The sequence below is a fragment of the Lonchura striata genome, chromosome 3, assembly GCF_050655825.1.
Source record: "Lonchura striata isolate lonStrDom1 chromosome 3, ASM5065582v1, whole genome shotgun sequence".
In the NCBI taxonomy this organism is placed as follows: domain Eukaryota; kingdom Metazoa; phylum Chordata; class Aves; order Passeriformes; family Estrildidae; genus Lonchura; species Lonchura striata.
The window spans coordinates 104642672-104660625 of NC_140705.1; the positions used below are offsets into that span (position 1 = coordinate 104642672).

Consider the following 17954-nt stretch of genomic DNA (forward strand, 5'->3'; position numbering starts at 1 on the left):
TTCTATGCTGCCACTGAATATCACATCATTATTTGCTTAGAGGTGCAGTGAGGATGAACCTCACAAGATAGCTAGGCCATCTACAATCAGTCAATAGCAAGGATAGACCTAAACACCACAAGAAACGAGAGAAGAGAGGTGCGAGAGGAAAATATTTTGGCTTTTATTCAGGAGGCAGAAGATAAAAAGCAGGTGCCATTCTTTAAAATGCTGCCAGTATCACAAAGGGTCAGACAAGCAAGGCTGCATGACTCTGCACACAAACAGCGTTTGAAAGAAGGGATTTAGGTCAATTCCAAATCTAAACCCTTTTCTAGACCAGATAGAATCAAAGGAGGGTCAGCTGGTCCTACACCCAAATAAAGGCAGTTTATTTGTGTATCAAGATAGGAAAGAAATGAAAAGTTGCGGGCGGGGGGGGGGGGGGGGGCGGAAATCAAGTATCTAAACCAGAACTGTCCTAACTAAGCATCACGTAGACATACTTTGTCATAATTTACAGTCTGTCTTTGAAATCTAAAGCCCAAGATGTTTAAACCTGAATGTCAGGAATTACATAGATCATACCATTGAAAAAGTGTTGCTATGCCTTAAAGAGAGTTTCAGTTTTGATGTATTAGAACATACTACAGAAGCTAGTTTATTTAAAAAAACTAATTTTTTTTTTTAATATTAACCCTTTTATTAAAAAAAAAAAAAAAGAAAAAATATCTTCAGAGAAGCAGGAAAAAAAAAACCACTCTGCACACAGGGAGGTTAAAAATTAACCCTGCACAGAGCAAAGAACAATGCAGAAATTAAAGTTATAGAAATGATGCATGAAGAGGTCTTGGGCCATTTCTTCTGAAAATCCATAAAATCAAGTATGTATTGGATGAATTGGTTGGAAAAGCACATGGATTAATACTCTACACTAGAAAAGGCAACATGACTTTTGTGGAAGGAAATTAAGATCCAATTTGAATTCTTTGAAGTAAAGATGCATGTAGGTAAGAAGAACTGACCAATATGACATACTGGCTTTCTTGAAAGGTTTTAAACTTGGGAGAGATTAAATGATCACATTTCACACAGACAGTAGTTTATCACTAACTTCAACAATCTCTGCTATCTAACATTTTGTACAGGCCTGAAAAGTGTTAGCGAAGTGAAGAAAAGATGGAGTGAATACATGCAGATAATAGAAATCAAAGCTTACTTAAAAGGTACAAAGGATCTCAAAATTGTTAAGGAACAGGCAGCAAAGTAGCAGACTAAATGTCTTGTTAACCATAAGGTAGCAGACAAGAAAAATATTCTTGTCCACATAAACACAACACTAAATTCTGAACAGTCACTGCTCCAAGTGGTCTTGGAGTTACTATAGCCCTCACTAATGACCAAAAAAGAAACATTCCTTATTGGGAAAGAAATTTTTTAAAAGCCCACAAAACTTAATTGTTTAGAAATTTGTGGTGCAAAGTTAGCTGGGATAACAAGTGGAGTTCTGTCCCTTGCATCCTCCAACAACCCCAAAAGTTTCTGAAAACATCAATGAGGATGAAAAAAATGCAGAATGGCTTCAATATAAGTATAAATCTCACTTATGAAGGATTTTAACATGTGATAAAGTTCTATAATCAAAATATCCAAAAGCATAAGAATGATAAAGAAACTGGCAAAAGAAATCAGCAGATTTAAAATAAAGAACAATTTCATACAGCCATAATGCCATATGAGGAACTTATTGCTACAAGAGTCCAATGCCAAAATATAAATTATATATATAATATATATATTTATAATTATCATTATCTATAATAATACATATTCTAATTTTTAAATTAAAATAAAAATAATTAGACTATTAAACTAAAAACAGGTGAATACTGACTATTCAAGACAGTCCAGCTTAAGAAGCTTCAAAACCCAGTGACTGTCAGAAAATAAGTCAATGATACATCTAAAAGAAAGTTGTTCCTATTAATGTACTCTTCTTTCATACTCCAAGACAGACTATCTAGACAGCTGTCAAACAGACAGAAGAGTCTTTAAATTAAGCAAAATTTGCAGCATTATTGAGCCAAGGCACTGCAATGAGATACATGGACAACAGGAGTTCCTCTCCCTCTTCCATGCCAGATCTTTCTGCTTTCCATACAACCTGATAAGCTGTTCAGAGCCAAAAAAATTTCTCTGCTTCCATGAGAATATGATACATGTGAAATCTTACAAGATTCCCTCTCTGGACTGCTACTAGCACACACAGATTTTGTGTTGTACAAGATCTACACATGTAATTTATGTCACTCTCCATTTGTTACACACACAGATGTTAACACAAGATGTAAGACAGAGTTCACACATAAATAATGGAGGTTGCACAAAGGACAACCTGAAAGTTTCACCTTCCATTTCTTGATCAGACTTCTGATTTAAGTTTGTCTTTAAGCTACAAAAACATGAACCAGGGGTAGAAATTACTTCTAAAAATAAATAAGCCCCCCAAAACAAACCAACCCAAACCAAACAAAAACCCACAAAAACAAAAGCTCTTCTATTTGGCTGTACTCATTAAGTTTTTAGACTTGTCAAAAAAGGTTTTAAGTATCTTGTGAAAACATTTACATAAAAACTTGCACAGCATAAAGCAGAAAGGACAATTGCTCAGTATTTTTGAACTATTTTTACCAGCAAAAATGCTGCAATCAGTTGCCTGTTTTCTGCTGACACACTGTGCATGCCAAGAATTACTTGCTGGAGGACCCTCTGCCCACATTGAAAATGGTGTGCTCTCAATGGTGATACTGCACTGTATACAGCTTGGTGTCTCCAAAAAGGAATCAAATTGAAGCATATCAATACTAAAAAAAGACTCAAAATAGACAGAAGGCAAACCTGGATCAACGAGATCTCTTCCTGTACACAGAAGTGATAATGTAAGCAAGTCACCTCTTAGTGCTGTGTACTAACAGCTATAACAAACACAAGGATACACTTCCAAACTCTTATAGTTCCCCCCATGCAATTCAAGAGCACACAAAAGTACTAAGACCTGCAGGACAGTAAGTTTTGAGACTGGGGGAAAAATAACAAGGCAAATCATTCTTAATGGAGTTTTCTCATTATTAAAAATACTATTTAATTGGCTGCAATTTATTTTTGTATAAGGAAAAACTTCTTGCAAAGCAAATTGAAGATGGATGGTTTTCAAATCTTGAAACTCTCCAGACAAAAAAGGCATAGCTTCTGCAAAACATTCAATACTACCTCCTCTCAGCATACATTCCATTCCTGCCATATATAACAGAGTCTGGGCAGATTTCAGTGGTATTTGCAACTGCAATTACAAAAAGTAAATTTGCAATTTCCAGAAGTGGAATCAAGATGGCATTGACAAAACCTGCCTTTTTGTTGTTCTCTGAAATTAAAATCTTAGCCCAGGCGAAGCTCCTTGCCTTGTGTTTCAAGGCAGCTGTTAGACTGCAAATTTAAGTCTGCAGATATATTCAAACTCATACTCAGGCAAGAAAATAAGTAGTTTAAGAGACAGTGAGTAGAATCAATAATCTGGGAAATACCCTGTTTTTCAAAGAATCTGAAGTTACAACAGAGCTTTCAAATGTACACAGTCAGCATCCTAATATGCACAGAACATGAGAAGAGGCAAGAACCATAGCAGGACCTCTGGATGCAGGAAAAAACAAAAATGTTTTACTGATATCAAAGAACACAGAGGCTGCATGTCCAGCAGCAGTACCTGAATGGCCTGCAATATTAGCAGAATAGATGCTGAAGCAGCTCCATACTCATTGCTCAGTTCTTTAAACACACATTCAAATACATAACAGACTGTAATGTGTGTCTTATTTCCACTGTCTGGCAGGAAAAGAGCATCAGCCATATGGATAGACTGAATCCTCACAAATATTTTCAACACACAATTGCATTAATAGACATGACATGAAGCTCCCAAATGCAGAATTAATGTAAACTCTCCACTCCTTTCTTGGATCTGACAAACTACTCTTAATAGATAGTAAGTGATGACTTCAAAGAAGAGATCAAAGTGGTTTGTTAAATCAAAATGCTTCCTTGCTTCCTCATGTCCTTATTAAACTCAGGGACCATACAGTTTAGAACACCCTGTATTTAGTAGAGACATACAGAGGGAGTGTATAGAATAAATGTTTGCCTCCCTGTTTTTAAGCCTCAGGTTCTTTGCTTATAAAATAAACTGTGAAGTATTCCAAAACTTGTGCAGAAAATAAAAGGATTTCACAAATTGGAAAGGACAAGTTTTCTCTTGATAGTCAAACAGTTATGATGTAAAGCGGTCTCATTAAATCATAAGTACTTTAACCTTTTCTTGAAAGAACTGGAAGATTTAAAGATTTATAAAGAAATTTTGCCTAAACTAGGAAATGACTCATATTTGACATGTATTGAAATGATAATGCTGATTTCAATAGGCACTCTAAGAGCATTTTCCTCCCAGGAGAGTAATTCAGTCACGGTTACCTCTCTGCATTTAGATTTTAAACTTACTTTCCAAAGCTTTTAATGTGCTATAGTCTGCCAAAACATGGCAGAGTTACATAGATATGATCAGGCAAAATAAAGGCTAGCAAAAAGACTATTTTTATAATTTCAGACACTACATATGAAACAAAAACATCAATCTGACATGTTCTCAAAGAATCTCCTATTTCAGCAGCCTCGTCTGTATCTGCAAATTCATGTTTAAACTCCACTCTTCTTAATTGCTTAAATAAATTCTGAAGTATCAAAGGGAAAGTGAAAGACTCTTAACACTGCAACTGAAAAAGAAAATACACAATGTTGCTGCTGTTAACAAATGGAATAAATCTGATATTGGTATCACTTTGCAGAGATAATATGATACACAATTGACCTTAATTATGTTCCATCTTTTAATTCTTTAGAAGTTAAGATTTTAAGATGCCAATTTTTCTGAGATTTCACTTCAGTGCATATCTGACTTTTTTAAGTTAAGGTTATGTATTTTCAGAGCTCTTGCTAACATATACCTAAAAATATACATTAAAACTATCATTAAATCAAGATCAAACACACAGTAGGACTCTAAAACTTCCAGAAGCCTGAAAAAAACTTGATCCCCACCAACTGAAAACAACTACAACAGTAGAAAATTTTGTAGAGGAGTTTCAAGTTCACTACTTTGCATTTTGTAATAGTTATTTTATTTCAAGCCACTTCCCCCAGTCTTTTTGGTCATGCCATTCTTCCTGTATGACATCTTACTTTTTCCTTTCTCATTATGTCTATTAGCAGCTGCTATGATAGGAATTCTTCATATTTCTGCTAAGATCATTTAAAAAAAAAAAAAAACCAAACCACAAGGCTGGTCCAAAGACTAATTCTCAAATAATTCAATTGGTTTTGTGCCTGACCCATCCCCAGGATTATAAGCAAGTTCCTTTGAGCAGTATCTATTGCAATCCTTCCCATGAGCATTGCCTTTGACCCTACAACTTCTCATAGGTTGTCACATTAATGCTAAACTCAACTCCAGATAGACGAAATCTGACACATTTACTTTGCCTGAAAATCAGCTTTCTCATCAAAAAAAAAAAAAAAAAAAAAAGATAAGAGGCTAGACAGTGATGAGCTATCTATAGGAAACCCACACTGCATTTTATCCCTTTTCATTTACCTCCACATCTTTATCTATTTCTTCAAAGATCTTTTCAAAATCCTCATACACCACTACATCAAGACATAAGTCTGCATTACCAAGATCCTTTTTCCTTCCTTTTGGTAGCTGCTTTGGCTGGGGTGGAGGTAAATTTTTTTCACAACACCCCATGCCATATTTCAAAGCTGGGGCTAGAACAGCATTGATAACACATTAGTATTTTAGTTACTGCTGAAGAGAGCTTGCCCAATGTCAAGCCCTTCTCTTCTCCCAGTTGAACTCCTCATACCACCTCAGCAGTAAGCCAGGGTTGGACCAAGAAACTGGGAAGGGGGACAGCTAGGAAAAAAAGATATTCCTTACTCTATAGCCTCATGTTCAGCAATAAAAACTAGGGTAGAAAAAGAAATGTGAGGAGATAGGAATTTGACTTCCAAGGTGGCCTGCTGATAAGAAATTGGCTGGGCAGTGGTGTGCTTGTGGGAGGTGGTGAGTGATTGCCTTTACATCATTTGCTCCCCTCCCAGTCCCTTTTCTGCATGGGTTTTTCTCACTTTGGCTATTTCTGCTGTCTCCCCTGTTCCACTGGCAGGGGTGAGGAGGGCCCAGGTACTTGGCTGCTGATTGACATCAATAGGACACCTTTCCTAAATAGCAGCATTATAGCTCCATCTCTGACTGGTAGCTTTGCACAGAATGTCTCTTTGTCAAAGGACTTTGTGTGCCAGTTCTTCCAGAGTTTTTGGACAAAGACCATCTGTTTGCAGCAGCATGTACACAATCAGCTTGCAAATTCATATTTATACTTCTTATGATCACTTTTGTTTCCATGCATTAATTTCTGCTACCCTGATTGGTTTTGATCTGTGCCTCCTGAAAACAGAACCAAGGTATTTATTTATTCTGGGGACCTTACTCAAATCATCCTTATTCTCAAGCACACTCTCACTGTACTCAAGTCTTGCCTTCTTACACAAAATAAATTGTAAGAATTTTTTACCATTTGACAGTCTAATTAATATAAACCACTTTATAGTTTTATTTCTATCCTACACAGCATTCTCTGTGAATCTGCTTCCCCATTCCCCAGTGCTCACACACTTTGCCCTCTCTAACTGCAGGGGTACTTATTCACACAGATAAGCCTGGGCAGTACATATCCATACTTTTTTCCTTTAAGAGCAAAAATTTCTCCTAATTTTATTTTATCAATTTTTAAAAACCTCCAGGCTTTTTTTCCATTCAATCTCCCAACTCCAAAGTTTACCTTGTTTCATAAAAATAGTTGCATATGTTTGTTCTCTTTGAAAACTGAAAGTGTTCTTAGAGAATCAAAGAACTGTTTAGTCTTCTACTTCACCTTACTTTAGTTATGAATGCTTGACATTATTCTTAAGACCTACACCTCTGATAACGCCCTCATCACTTAACAAAGCTGGTATACCCAGACTTTCTGCTTCAGTGACTACTCAATGAAGAAACCCTTCATGCAGAACACACAGGAATGTTTGGGCCCTGCTCTTGTTAGTAGAACTTAAATTTCCCAGCCATAAACTGGAAAATAAGTCTCTGCAATGACAGAGTTCTTAGTAGTAGTTCCTTCTAACAAATTACATATCTAAATACAAACCCAAGGATTTAAATTCCTAGATTACCTCAGTAGAATTAATTTACTAGCCTTCTCTTCCCCTAGAATTATTTTATTCCAAAGAAATTATTTTTCAGTCTGTGCTATCCTTTCTTCTTTCCTTCCCTCTTATCATTTAATTACTATTTGGTGCTATTCCACCATTTAGCTTTCATTTTTATCATTCCTGAATAGGCATATGCTCTTACACCTGAATTCCAAACATATCTGACATCCCACCATATTTTTTCTCTCTCTAAATTCAGTTTCACATCTGTAACCAATACTTCACACTCCTCTGCCATGGTGTCTGTTGCCTAGCATCTGGGTGTATGAGACACAGACACTTCCAAATGGAAGTTACTTTGCATATTTTTGTATGGTCTTGCTCATGTTGTCGTTGTCCATTTATGGAAAAGAATGCTTTTGGCCCCCTGCTAAAACAAACAAACAAACCTTTGCCTAAAGTTTAATAGCCAGGCCAAGGGGTAAATGGATCAGGCTGCATCCACTATCATGTTTAATGGCAAGCTGCATCCTACAATAGCACCAAGCACAGGAAGATTCTACCCAAGTCAGAAACTTCAAAAAGTCATTAAGCCTGCAGTTTCTTCAAAGGTCTAGAAGCTATACTTCTTTACTCCTGCTATGAATTGAACAACTTTCTACGGAGAAACAAAGAATAAAATTCCACAGAGCATTTCACATTCCTTTGTAATGCAGTTCAAGATCTGTGTGTGCATTTAACCAGCCCTTTCACTTTCACTTGGCTGTGCCAGGCTTTAGCAGTTTCTGAGGTACAAAATGCGGCTGACAGCAACAGCAGTAATATAGCACCCTTGGAGTGCTTGAAGTGTAAAGTTCATTAGTTCTACCTTAAGGTCACTCTTTTAATCCAACAGCCAAAATCTTATTCACACTACCATGCTGGAAAAAAGAAAACTGCAAAAAAATCAAGACGTCGGCTTAGATACTTCTTACAAGTGACAAGATCAGCACTAAAAATCCAAATCACAGTCAATACCTTTTAGCAAGTTTCAAGAAAGCAGCAAAACTATTCTTGATTGTGCTGTAGACCAAATGAAATTTAATAGAACGGATAAAGGAAACGAAGGAAGGAAAAGATAAACATTTCAACACCTGATAATTGTGTTTTATAATTATTAGCTGAACTTGGCTCACAAATAGAATTTACTAGGGTGTCTGTTGGGAATTACAAGGCATGCAAATAACTGAATTTTAATTTCTTCTGTGTTTGTTTACTGATTTTTGTACATGCAGTTTAAATTTTAACAAACTCAATTTTGCTTTATCCTCAGCGGATGTTTGTATATTTATTAAAAAGTTATGTCAACAGAAGACTTTTAGAACACACGGATTGTGCTCCAACAATTCTGAATTATATTCTTAAAATAAGAGGTAATACCTCTGTAACTTACTAGCTTGACTGATCCTGCACAAACTCACACATTTACTTATGTGCACTGTAAGTTTTTTAAACTAAACAGAACACATCTCCATAAGGTAAGTACATTAGCATGTACAGATGAGAATGGCATTTCCTTCTGTAGAAAATAATCTGAGACCCAAAGCTCATTGGTAACATTAGATATAAGTATCTAAAATATTAATACAAGGTTTTCTTCACCTCACATACTCATGTTTTTAAAGGTGAGAATTTTCAGTTTTGTACAGTCTGATTGTTCAGAAGAATGGACACAGCATTTCTTTCCACTGCTAAATTAGCAATTGCCTCAAAATTAGCTTCCAAATTAAGATCTTTACCTACAAGACTCAAGAGTTATCATTTACATCCCCCAATTTATTATTTTGTATTTATACAGTTATACCACTCTCACACAAATGTTGTATTTCAGCAAATATTAAATCGTTTTTATTTTACTCACCTGCACACTAAGATGAATCCATTTCTTCACAAGAATTCTCCCCAGTGTCATTACTTTTATTGGTGGCTGCAAACCATTTACTGTGCGATAATAAAACATGGTCTCTTTCTCAGAGATTGTGAGTTTGAACACAGTCTGCCCATCAATAGCCTTTTCTATCACACACCTTTGGAAATAACCAAGAAAAACAACATAAGGTCAGAGGCACACACATATACACATTCTTGCCAAGGTGCTATCCTGTAAAGTGATGCTAACCAGAATGTATTAAAATAAACATTAAAAATACAGCTCTTGAGAAGATGCTCAGTGACAGTGAAAGTCACAGGATGTACTAAGTGTAAAAAAACTGCAAAGGTATTTTCTGTCTCAATCTGTGAGGGTTTTGGGTTGTGTTGGGGTTTTGGTTGTTTTTTTTTTTAGTGTTTTGCTCTGTTTATTGAGTGCTGGCAACCCCAGCCCATTTGGGGGTGAAAGAGAGGTCCAGTTTGCCTCCTCTTTTGAAGCTTCCATGACAGAAACCACAGTGACTGTGCAAGTCTCTGCCATACTTCTCATACAAAGCTGTGCAACTTAGTACATCCCATGGAGGCACTTTAATTTTCCTTAGTCTAACGAGGCAAATGCAATATAACCACAAAAAGCAGTACAAATGACAAGTTTTGTTTATAAGTCTTCCATCTTTCCACCCAGTCTGTGTAGGTAAGGCAGCCCTAACACCAGTTTACCCTACATGCTCCTCTGCAGCATCTTTCTTTAACCTAAGAAATTAGAGCCAGGCAAGAAACATACCCAGACACTTATTAGGATTTTTTTTCCCCACAAAGAAGTCACATCAATAGCAAAAGCAACAATGTCATATAAGGTACAGAGAATACCATCTACAGCAACCTATTTTTCATTTCAAGTTGCTGAAATGTTTTTGCCAATCTAACCACCATGATGTTGAGAGTCCTGAGAAAGCACAAGCTCCATATGTGTAACAACTATGTATTTTATTAAAGCAATCATAAATACAATAAAACATTATAAACTTCTACCCTTCCCATTTGAGATGCTTGAAAAAAACAGTTCTCAATATATTGACCCATGAAAAGTCAAATATTTTAACAGTTACACCAGATTAAATTAGTGCACTAGGTCACAAGAGGGAAGCATATAAAATTTGTATGAGATTAGTACTTTCTTACCCATATTTCAGAGGAAAAAAAAAAAAAAGAAAACAGAAAACCCTACCAATAAGTGTCTTCATCTACTCAGCATTTATAAAAGAAAACTATCAAAAAGGCTGTTCTTTGATACTGCCATTATTCACTAATTCACCTTTAAAGCCAAGGAAAAATTGATTCCTCCTATTACTATTCTAGCCTGCTGCAATGACGCCAATGAAACACCTTGCAAAATGAAGACTTCTGTTTTCCCAACCTTACTAAAACCACATTTCTTAATAAATTGTCCACTGCTCTTTTCAATATTTTGTTTGCTTGTAAACATGTTAGTTTTGTTAGATAATAAATGTAAAGGAAGGCTCAGCTAAGTAGCAAAATATTTAGGAACTGGATTTACCCAGTTCCTGGATAAACAATAATTGGATAATCCAGGGTTTTGTTTATTTTACTTATCTAAAATAAACATCCCCACATTGTTTTTATCCCCAAAGGTGTCATGACTTTAAGAAGGGAAGCGACCTTGATGTACATCACTTTGAAAACTGGAAAGAACAAATGTGAATTGTGACTTACCAATAAAAGGAAAATCAAGCAGGAAAAGAGAAGAGAGGGCAGGAAAAGAAAAAAGAAAAAATCCGAACTAGTTCTAATATAGGTGAAATAGGAAGAGGCATTACTTCTGACTCTGAGCTTGATTTTCCATTCCAGCCATGATTACAGAGAGAAGCCACTATTCTTTTTGAAGTCTTCAACTTCTGGTAACCCTGAAGTCCCATAGAGCCCAATACCTGACTACATATATCTCAGTGGGGTTGGATTGGAAAAAAAGCCAATAACACAAATCCAGTCAGCTTTCAAAGAGAAAAATATTCTAGAGAATCTAACATGGCTGCACTGGTGCTGCCCACACATTAACTGGAGCAAATGGGAACAACTGCACTGGTTCAAAATCAGATGCCCCTTTTAGTCTAATTCCCAATGTAAAATATCTGAATGGATAATAATAGTACCATATGATTTTAGTCCCTTAGATAAATAATTTTTTTTAAAAAATCTATGTGCTACCCACTTCACAATCAGTCCATTCATGCTGATCCTTTTACTTGTAAAAGGTCTCGGCTCACTTCTTGCCACCATCAATATCTTCTGGGCATCTGAACTTGCTCCAGTTTACACTACATTGATATTAGCTGTCTGTCATGGTTACTCACATATGCAAAGCTTGTACCCATATTCTTATCCTATTCCATTGTGAAGGGCTACCATCATAAAAAGTTTCCCACATTGTGCTAATGCTTACATACAGGCTACACACAGGCTTACTGAAGGCAACTACATTATCTGATGGATAGATGCAGCAAGAGAGGAAGCATCAGACTAGAATGAAACTCAGGGGCAAGAACTCTGCTCACTTACTGCCTAAAGTGAAAGAAAATTTAAAGACTGGAGTACAAATGCCAGTGCTTTCTCACTCTTGCCTTTCTTCGATATTTCCAACATGCAGTGACTTAAAAGCATGCCTACAAATATCTCTACTAAACATCTTTGAAGAACATCAGGACTTCAAATAAATCTGTAACATGACCCGACTCTTGTCTCTGTGTCAAAGTGTATTGTCTCCCAGATTCACATAGGAAAACTTGGTATATGGAACTGATGGAGAAAGTTCTTGGTGTCTCTGCTTATGTACAATCTTTTAAGGGCCTTGGATACTCACACCACTCTCATTTCAGCCAGCACAGTAAGTTCTAACAAAAATCCTGCTATTCTCTTACATGAGTACATACCCAACAGAATGTCACAGGATGTAATGGGATATTGTGCAGCAACACTCCTAGCTTCTTTCCTAAGCATACACTCTCACAGACAGACCATATACAATTCAGCACAAAAACACATTAGTATGGCATGTCCAAAACACAAGGGTCTGCTCTACTTGATGTAAGAGCACTTTTCCAGTAAAAAAAAAAAATCCTTGTTAAATTTTCAGTCATTCTACTGGCAAAATAAGCTCATTCTGGCTGATCTTCCTGATGCTTTGGTGGGAACACAAGACTTTGTTCTGTGTTCAGTTCTGTGAGGTTCCTCTGGTGTGATAATGGTGTTTAAAAGGTCTCACAAATGGCATGTAACAGGGATAATTCCCCATCAGGGTCTGCAAAATGTAGGACATCGAGTAAGTCAAACTTCATCTGCCAACCTGAAGGCCTCACTAAACCAACATAAGAAAAGGGAAAGCATCTTAGTCTGCTGGTAAATTATTTCCCTTTTGTAAGATGCCTTCTGAGTCAAGCTTCAATGGCTATTGATGTGCAACAACTGTTCCACCAGAACTGGAGTTCAGTATTCTTTTTAGGAAAAAAGAAAAATTAGCACAATGCTTTTTGTGCCAATGAAATTAAAGCACCTGGACAGTGGCATATCATCCTGACCACTGGAATAACTGCTGTCCATCTTCAGTTTTCAGGACTGGGTTTTAACATTGTCTTTCCTACGTGTTGAATAGCAGCAAATCTCACAAGGCATAAGAATGAAGTGATCTATTACAAAAACTGAATAAAAACATTTAAATTTTAAAGAGATCTATAAAACCCGCTGAACAGGAATATGTACACTGTGTAGTTATTAACACAGCAGCAATTGGAAGCTAATCTTTTGCACTAGTCCATGGCTTATCAGTCATCAGTAGAGTCTGGTTTCTTCACAGCTCTTAATCATTTGAAACTAAGGACATAACATTTCATTGTTTTAGGCTCCATGCATCAAAGCCTATCCCATTGACAAAAGACTTTCACAGATTTCACTCAACACATCACTGCAACAGCTTGCTTGGAAATTAGCAGGATGCTTCTGCTTCAAGTTAGGCATGTGCTCTGCTGAAGGAGACTCTGATGTGCCCACATGTGTGTGGACAGGAATTCATGGCATGGGAACACACCAGAAATGGACTCTCTGATGTTCAAGATTCAACCATTATATAGATATATATCCAAAGTTCCAGAGATGGCTTTATACATACCACCAGCTGAAATTATTTAACTTCAGCTCAGAAGTCCCTTTTGCTCTGCAGATATCATTTATTTCCACTCCATAACCACAAATTCTACAGTTAGGTCAAGTTTTTTAAGGTAATTATCACTGTATAAAACATACTATAATTTTACATTATGATTTGAAATATTTCTATTTTTGCTGATGATTTTGCTACCCTTAGGTAAGTGACTATTTCACATCAGCATGCAAAATAAATATCAAGAATGCCTCAAGATCATTAGCTATATTCTAAAAATAAGTTATGAATACAAGTATAAAATAATTTGTGGCACGTTGTCCAAAGGAACAAACTATACTCTTTGTGCTTTCTGTTAAAGGAAGGTAAGAAAGAGGAGGCTCTGCATTTTGTGATAGATGACAGAACTTTTTTTGCAGGATCTGGGATGCATTTTTCAAAAAGGAGGTTTTTCATTATAGTAAGGCCCAGTCAAGCTGAAAGGTCACTTCTAACATCAGTATTTCTGAAAATGCAACATGTTAGGTAAACAGGAGAGGGAATGTTTAGCCACCTCTATTTTTTTGAGCACCTAGTGAAATTTCACTTGCAGTTTAAATAGTGGAATAATTTGTTAAAGCAGCAACACAGACTGCCAGTCAGGCAACATTCCCCAGATCTTCTTTTCTATATGTCCAAAACATACATTTTAGTGGCTTTCTGTATTTGTTTTTAAGACACATTTGTGTTGGAGAAGTCTTAACATATTGGATAATTTTTTTACATCCTCATCAGCAACAGCACAGCCCTGTGAGAACGTAATTTTCTAGCAGCTTTTAGAATGAATGTGAATTGGAAATACAAACTTCTCTTTTTGAAAAAAGACATGCACATTATGTATGAATAGCTTCAAACTCTGAAAGCCATTGGACTATCATCTGAGTCAATGCCACTGAAACTGAAGCTGCTTGTCTTGACATTTGGGAAGACCCCAACCTAAATACAGCTCTATAAACGTCACAGTTTCCCACCAAAGTTTTAAAAGTTTAAAGAGCTTGCTAATAATGACTGTGACTACAATGATCAATTTTTTTAAGAGCACCAGGAAAGTAAACACCTTCAATACTACTTACATTACACCTTCTTGCTCAGGTTTCAACCATACAGTTAACGTAAATGAAGCTCCGAGCCTTGGAAGACGGGGAGCAGAGAAGCAATCCTTGTGATTATGAAAAATAAAACTGGAAGTATTGCTGGAGGACCCTGGATGCAAGTCCCTCTTGTCTTCTGTGATACAGGTACCAAGGCCTTCTGAAAGAAGTGGTTTGTAGGACGAAGGTGATGACCTATATGGACATTCCTGAACACAAAACTTCTGAGTGCAGGATATAATACTTTCAACAGCTACTGAGCTATGACAAAAAGTACTTCGGTCTGGCAGCCCACAAGTGGCTTGAGTTGGCACGATTGACACATTCTTGAAAGCTCCCACATTTTCAAGCCTAGGGAAATGTCCCTGAGAGCTGACCAACACAAAGGAGTCATAATAAGTTAAGATTAATGTTTCAATAGCATGAAACAAGAAACGACATCTCAAGGAAAGAGCCCGGCAATTCATGTTTACAAAAAAGCTCCTCCTGATTAAAGCAAACGTAAATAAATAATGATGTCCATGTCGGTAGCAATGTCCTCAGGTGCTGTGCTTTAAGAGTTTATGTAGCGTTTCATCCTCAAAACACCCATGCAAGGACTCAGTCACAAGGGACATCTACATCTTCTGGCCAGCGAAACACACGTGGGTGACAGCCAGGATCTGCAAACCACAGAAAACAGACACAGTCCGCAGAAGGAACCTGCTTTTTTTGCACCAGAGGTGATGCCCGGTTTAGAGATTCCAAGAGTTTGAATTCTTCATCCGGATTCCAGCCAGCAGGCCCACTGGCTAGGACTGAGACACTGCCGGCTAGGGCTGAGACATTCCTCCGAGCCAAGGCCACGGGATTAGGCCGGCTCGAGGGCGCGCAGTTTATCCCGGATCTGCCGCGTCACCCGGTTTTGCGTGTCACGGTAAAGAATACGGGACACGGCCGCCAACCGGGACATGCAACTTGGGCCTCTCCAAGTCTCTGCGGCTGAGGGTTTCGGGCGAGTTGGCTGGACCTCACATCCCCCCGGCGCCCAGCTCAGCCTCGCACCGCTCCCTGCCGTCAGCAGCTGCCATCCCACCGCGCTGCTCCCGAGGGACACCCCCGCTCCCCGGGAGCGCCGCTCCTACCGTCCCCTCGTGCCTTACCCCGCCGCCCACCTCACGCCGGCTGCTCCTCTCAGCGCTCGGCAAAGCTGATTAAAACCACGTTCCCCACCTGTCCCGTGTGGAGCTTTTTCTAACAGCGCCGGGGCGCACCGGGCCGGGGCAGGCAGGGCTGCGTTAGCGCTGCCGCCGGCCGGGAGCCGCCCGCGGGGCCAGCGGAGCCCGGCGCTCCCCGCGGCCACGCCGCCGTCGCCCGGCAACGCCGCGGCCATCCCCGCCCCGGGCCCGCCGGCGTTAAAGCGGCAGCGCCGCGCCCGGCCCGGAGGGAGCGGCGCCGGGACGCGGCACGGCACCGCTTTCCACAGGCACGCTGCGCGGCGGAGCAGCATCCTCGGGCGCGGCTTCCCCGCATCCCGTTTCTCCCGTTGGCAGCGCACTGCGCGCCGGGCACGAACAAGCTGCAAAGGTGTCGTCGGTGAGCCGAGCGTGAGCTGCAGCGGGCTGTTTACGCGTGTTTCTGGACAGAGAAGCAGTAATTAATAGGTCCCCTGAGGATATAGGAGGCATCTATCAATTTTATCTGTACTCTGGAAGTTGCATGAGCTGTAACCTGGCTGGTATATTTCCCTACGGTTTTGTTGCTGTTGCCTCCAGTAACTTGTCACCTTAGCATATTTGGACTTTTACTGGCTACATAGTGACAAAACTCTTTGGCAACATACACAACTGCTAAGAAATCATCCTCTGTCATAACTATTAATGCATTTTAACAAGCCCTTCATCCCATATCAAACAAGTTCCTTGACCATTCCTGGAACATCTCTGCTTTAATACAGATCTTTTTCCTAGGGTCATAAAAGATAAATAGTAATTCCTGCTGAAATGTTATCAGTCATTTTGCGGTGTTTTCATGTTCTGGTAGTCATTCAGCATCGTAGCTCTGTTGTCAGAATTACATGCCCTAAAGTATTCAAATGTAAAGAACTTTGTTTACCACAAGAAGGGCTGGGGGGAAAACACTTGTCTGAGGCACAGTGCAAGAGCTCAGGCCATAAAGCATCTCTAGATAAATACATTCACACCATGTGCTACCACAGTACCATCAACAGTGTGACAGGCAGAGCTTTTGCACATTAAGAGCAAACCATGTCTTAGAGAACACAGAAAATATGGTAATAAAATCCTAGATAGTAGGTACCATCTGAGGACATCAAAAAATGGGAGCAGCTATGAGCATGGAACATGCACCTGGCAAAGGTAGGAGCTTACCAAGCAAAGACACCAGACCAGCTTGTATGTATTTCTTGGCATTTGTGAAATATTAATCAAGAAATACATAAATAGGTAAAATCAAGTTTTGCTTGCTCCCCTGCCTTTCTAGCAGCCAGCAGGCTTGCTCCAAGAATCCTTGCAGGTGTAACAGCTGTCTGAAAGGAAAGTCAGGATACTTTCACCACAAAATGCACTTTCTGTTATATTCTGCCAATCCTTGACAGCCTCACCACCTCCCAGACAGGCTGTAGCATCTTTCAATAGTGCTCAGTCTGGGAAAGTGGCCCTGACTCATATTCCACCCCCTATTCCTCAAACTAACAAGCAGAAATGACAATTTTTCCCTTTGCATATTTCATCCAAATACACAAGACAGCAGTACAAACCTTGCAAAACCACACTGCAGGCCAACAATTTCCCAGGTCAAGGATCACTACATTGTTGTTCATCAGGAGTATAATCAACAAACTACCTGCAGGAGGTTAAATGATGAGAAAGAATGCAAAGGCCTTTGCAACCAAGAACAGGCATGCAATGTAAACTGTACCACAAACAAAAAAAAAACTGAGAGTGATTTTGCAGGAAATACAGACCCTATTCACAGGAGTGTTTTGAAGGCTGTTCTACATTTATGAAAACAAAGAATCCTACCAGGCAAAAAAAAAAAAAAGTATGCTTTTATTAATGATGCAATGAATTTTCATGAAAGATACATTATGCCCATTTAACAGAATTAGAATTTTCAAACAAGGAAAGTTACATGATTTGAGTGCTTCAAGCTTTTAGTTACAATTGTTCATTTCATCAGGAAGGAAAGCTTTCATTAGTCCCTGGAGTGCCCTAAGCAACCCCAATGTCATTGGAGAATCTGACCTGCACCAGAAAGTTGTGACATAACTGGCCTCCTGATCCTAATGATTCAACATCCTATCCATGGCAGATAGCATTATCCAAAAAAACCCTTTCCACAGCAGTTGTTTTCTTAATCCACTGATAGCAGAGGGTCTCAGGACACACAGAGGCTCTAGGAGGTCAGGGCAGGTTGCTGAGGAAAATAAACCATACCACACAGCCTGGTTT

The 17954-nt window shown here is 38.7% G+C and overlaps 1 protein-coding gene across 11 annotated transcripts in view; it reads right to left on the reverse strand.

The window, feature by feature from the left end:
* The window catches only part of USH2A (usherin), a 391259-nt gene that overhangs the window by 357673 nt on the left and 15632 nt on the right, over positions 1-17954 (reverse strand). For 6 of the 11 annotated variants that reach the window (XR_014954513.1, XM_085577111.1, XM_085577110.1 and 3 more), the window contains exons 1-3: positions 15645-15833; positions 14485-15164; positions 9194-9359 (exon numbers count right to left, since the gene is read on the reverse strand). Coding sequence is in view for 8 of the 11 variants with exons in the window: in XM_085577111.1 (XP_085433237.1) it covers positions 9194-9359; positions 14485-14969 (651 nt within the window). In the remaining 3 variants the exon portion in view is untranslated. Of the gene's footprint in view, positions 1-9193; positions 9360-14484; positions 15165-15644; positions 15869-17954 lie in introns of those variants that run through there. The other 5 variants (XM_085577108.1, XM_085577107.1, XM_085577109.1 and 2 more) reach the window with 5 other exon arrangements.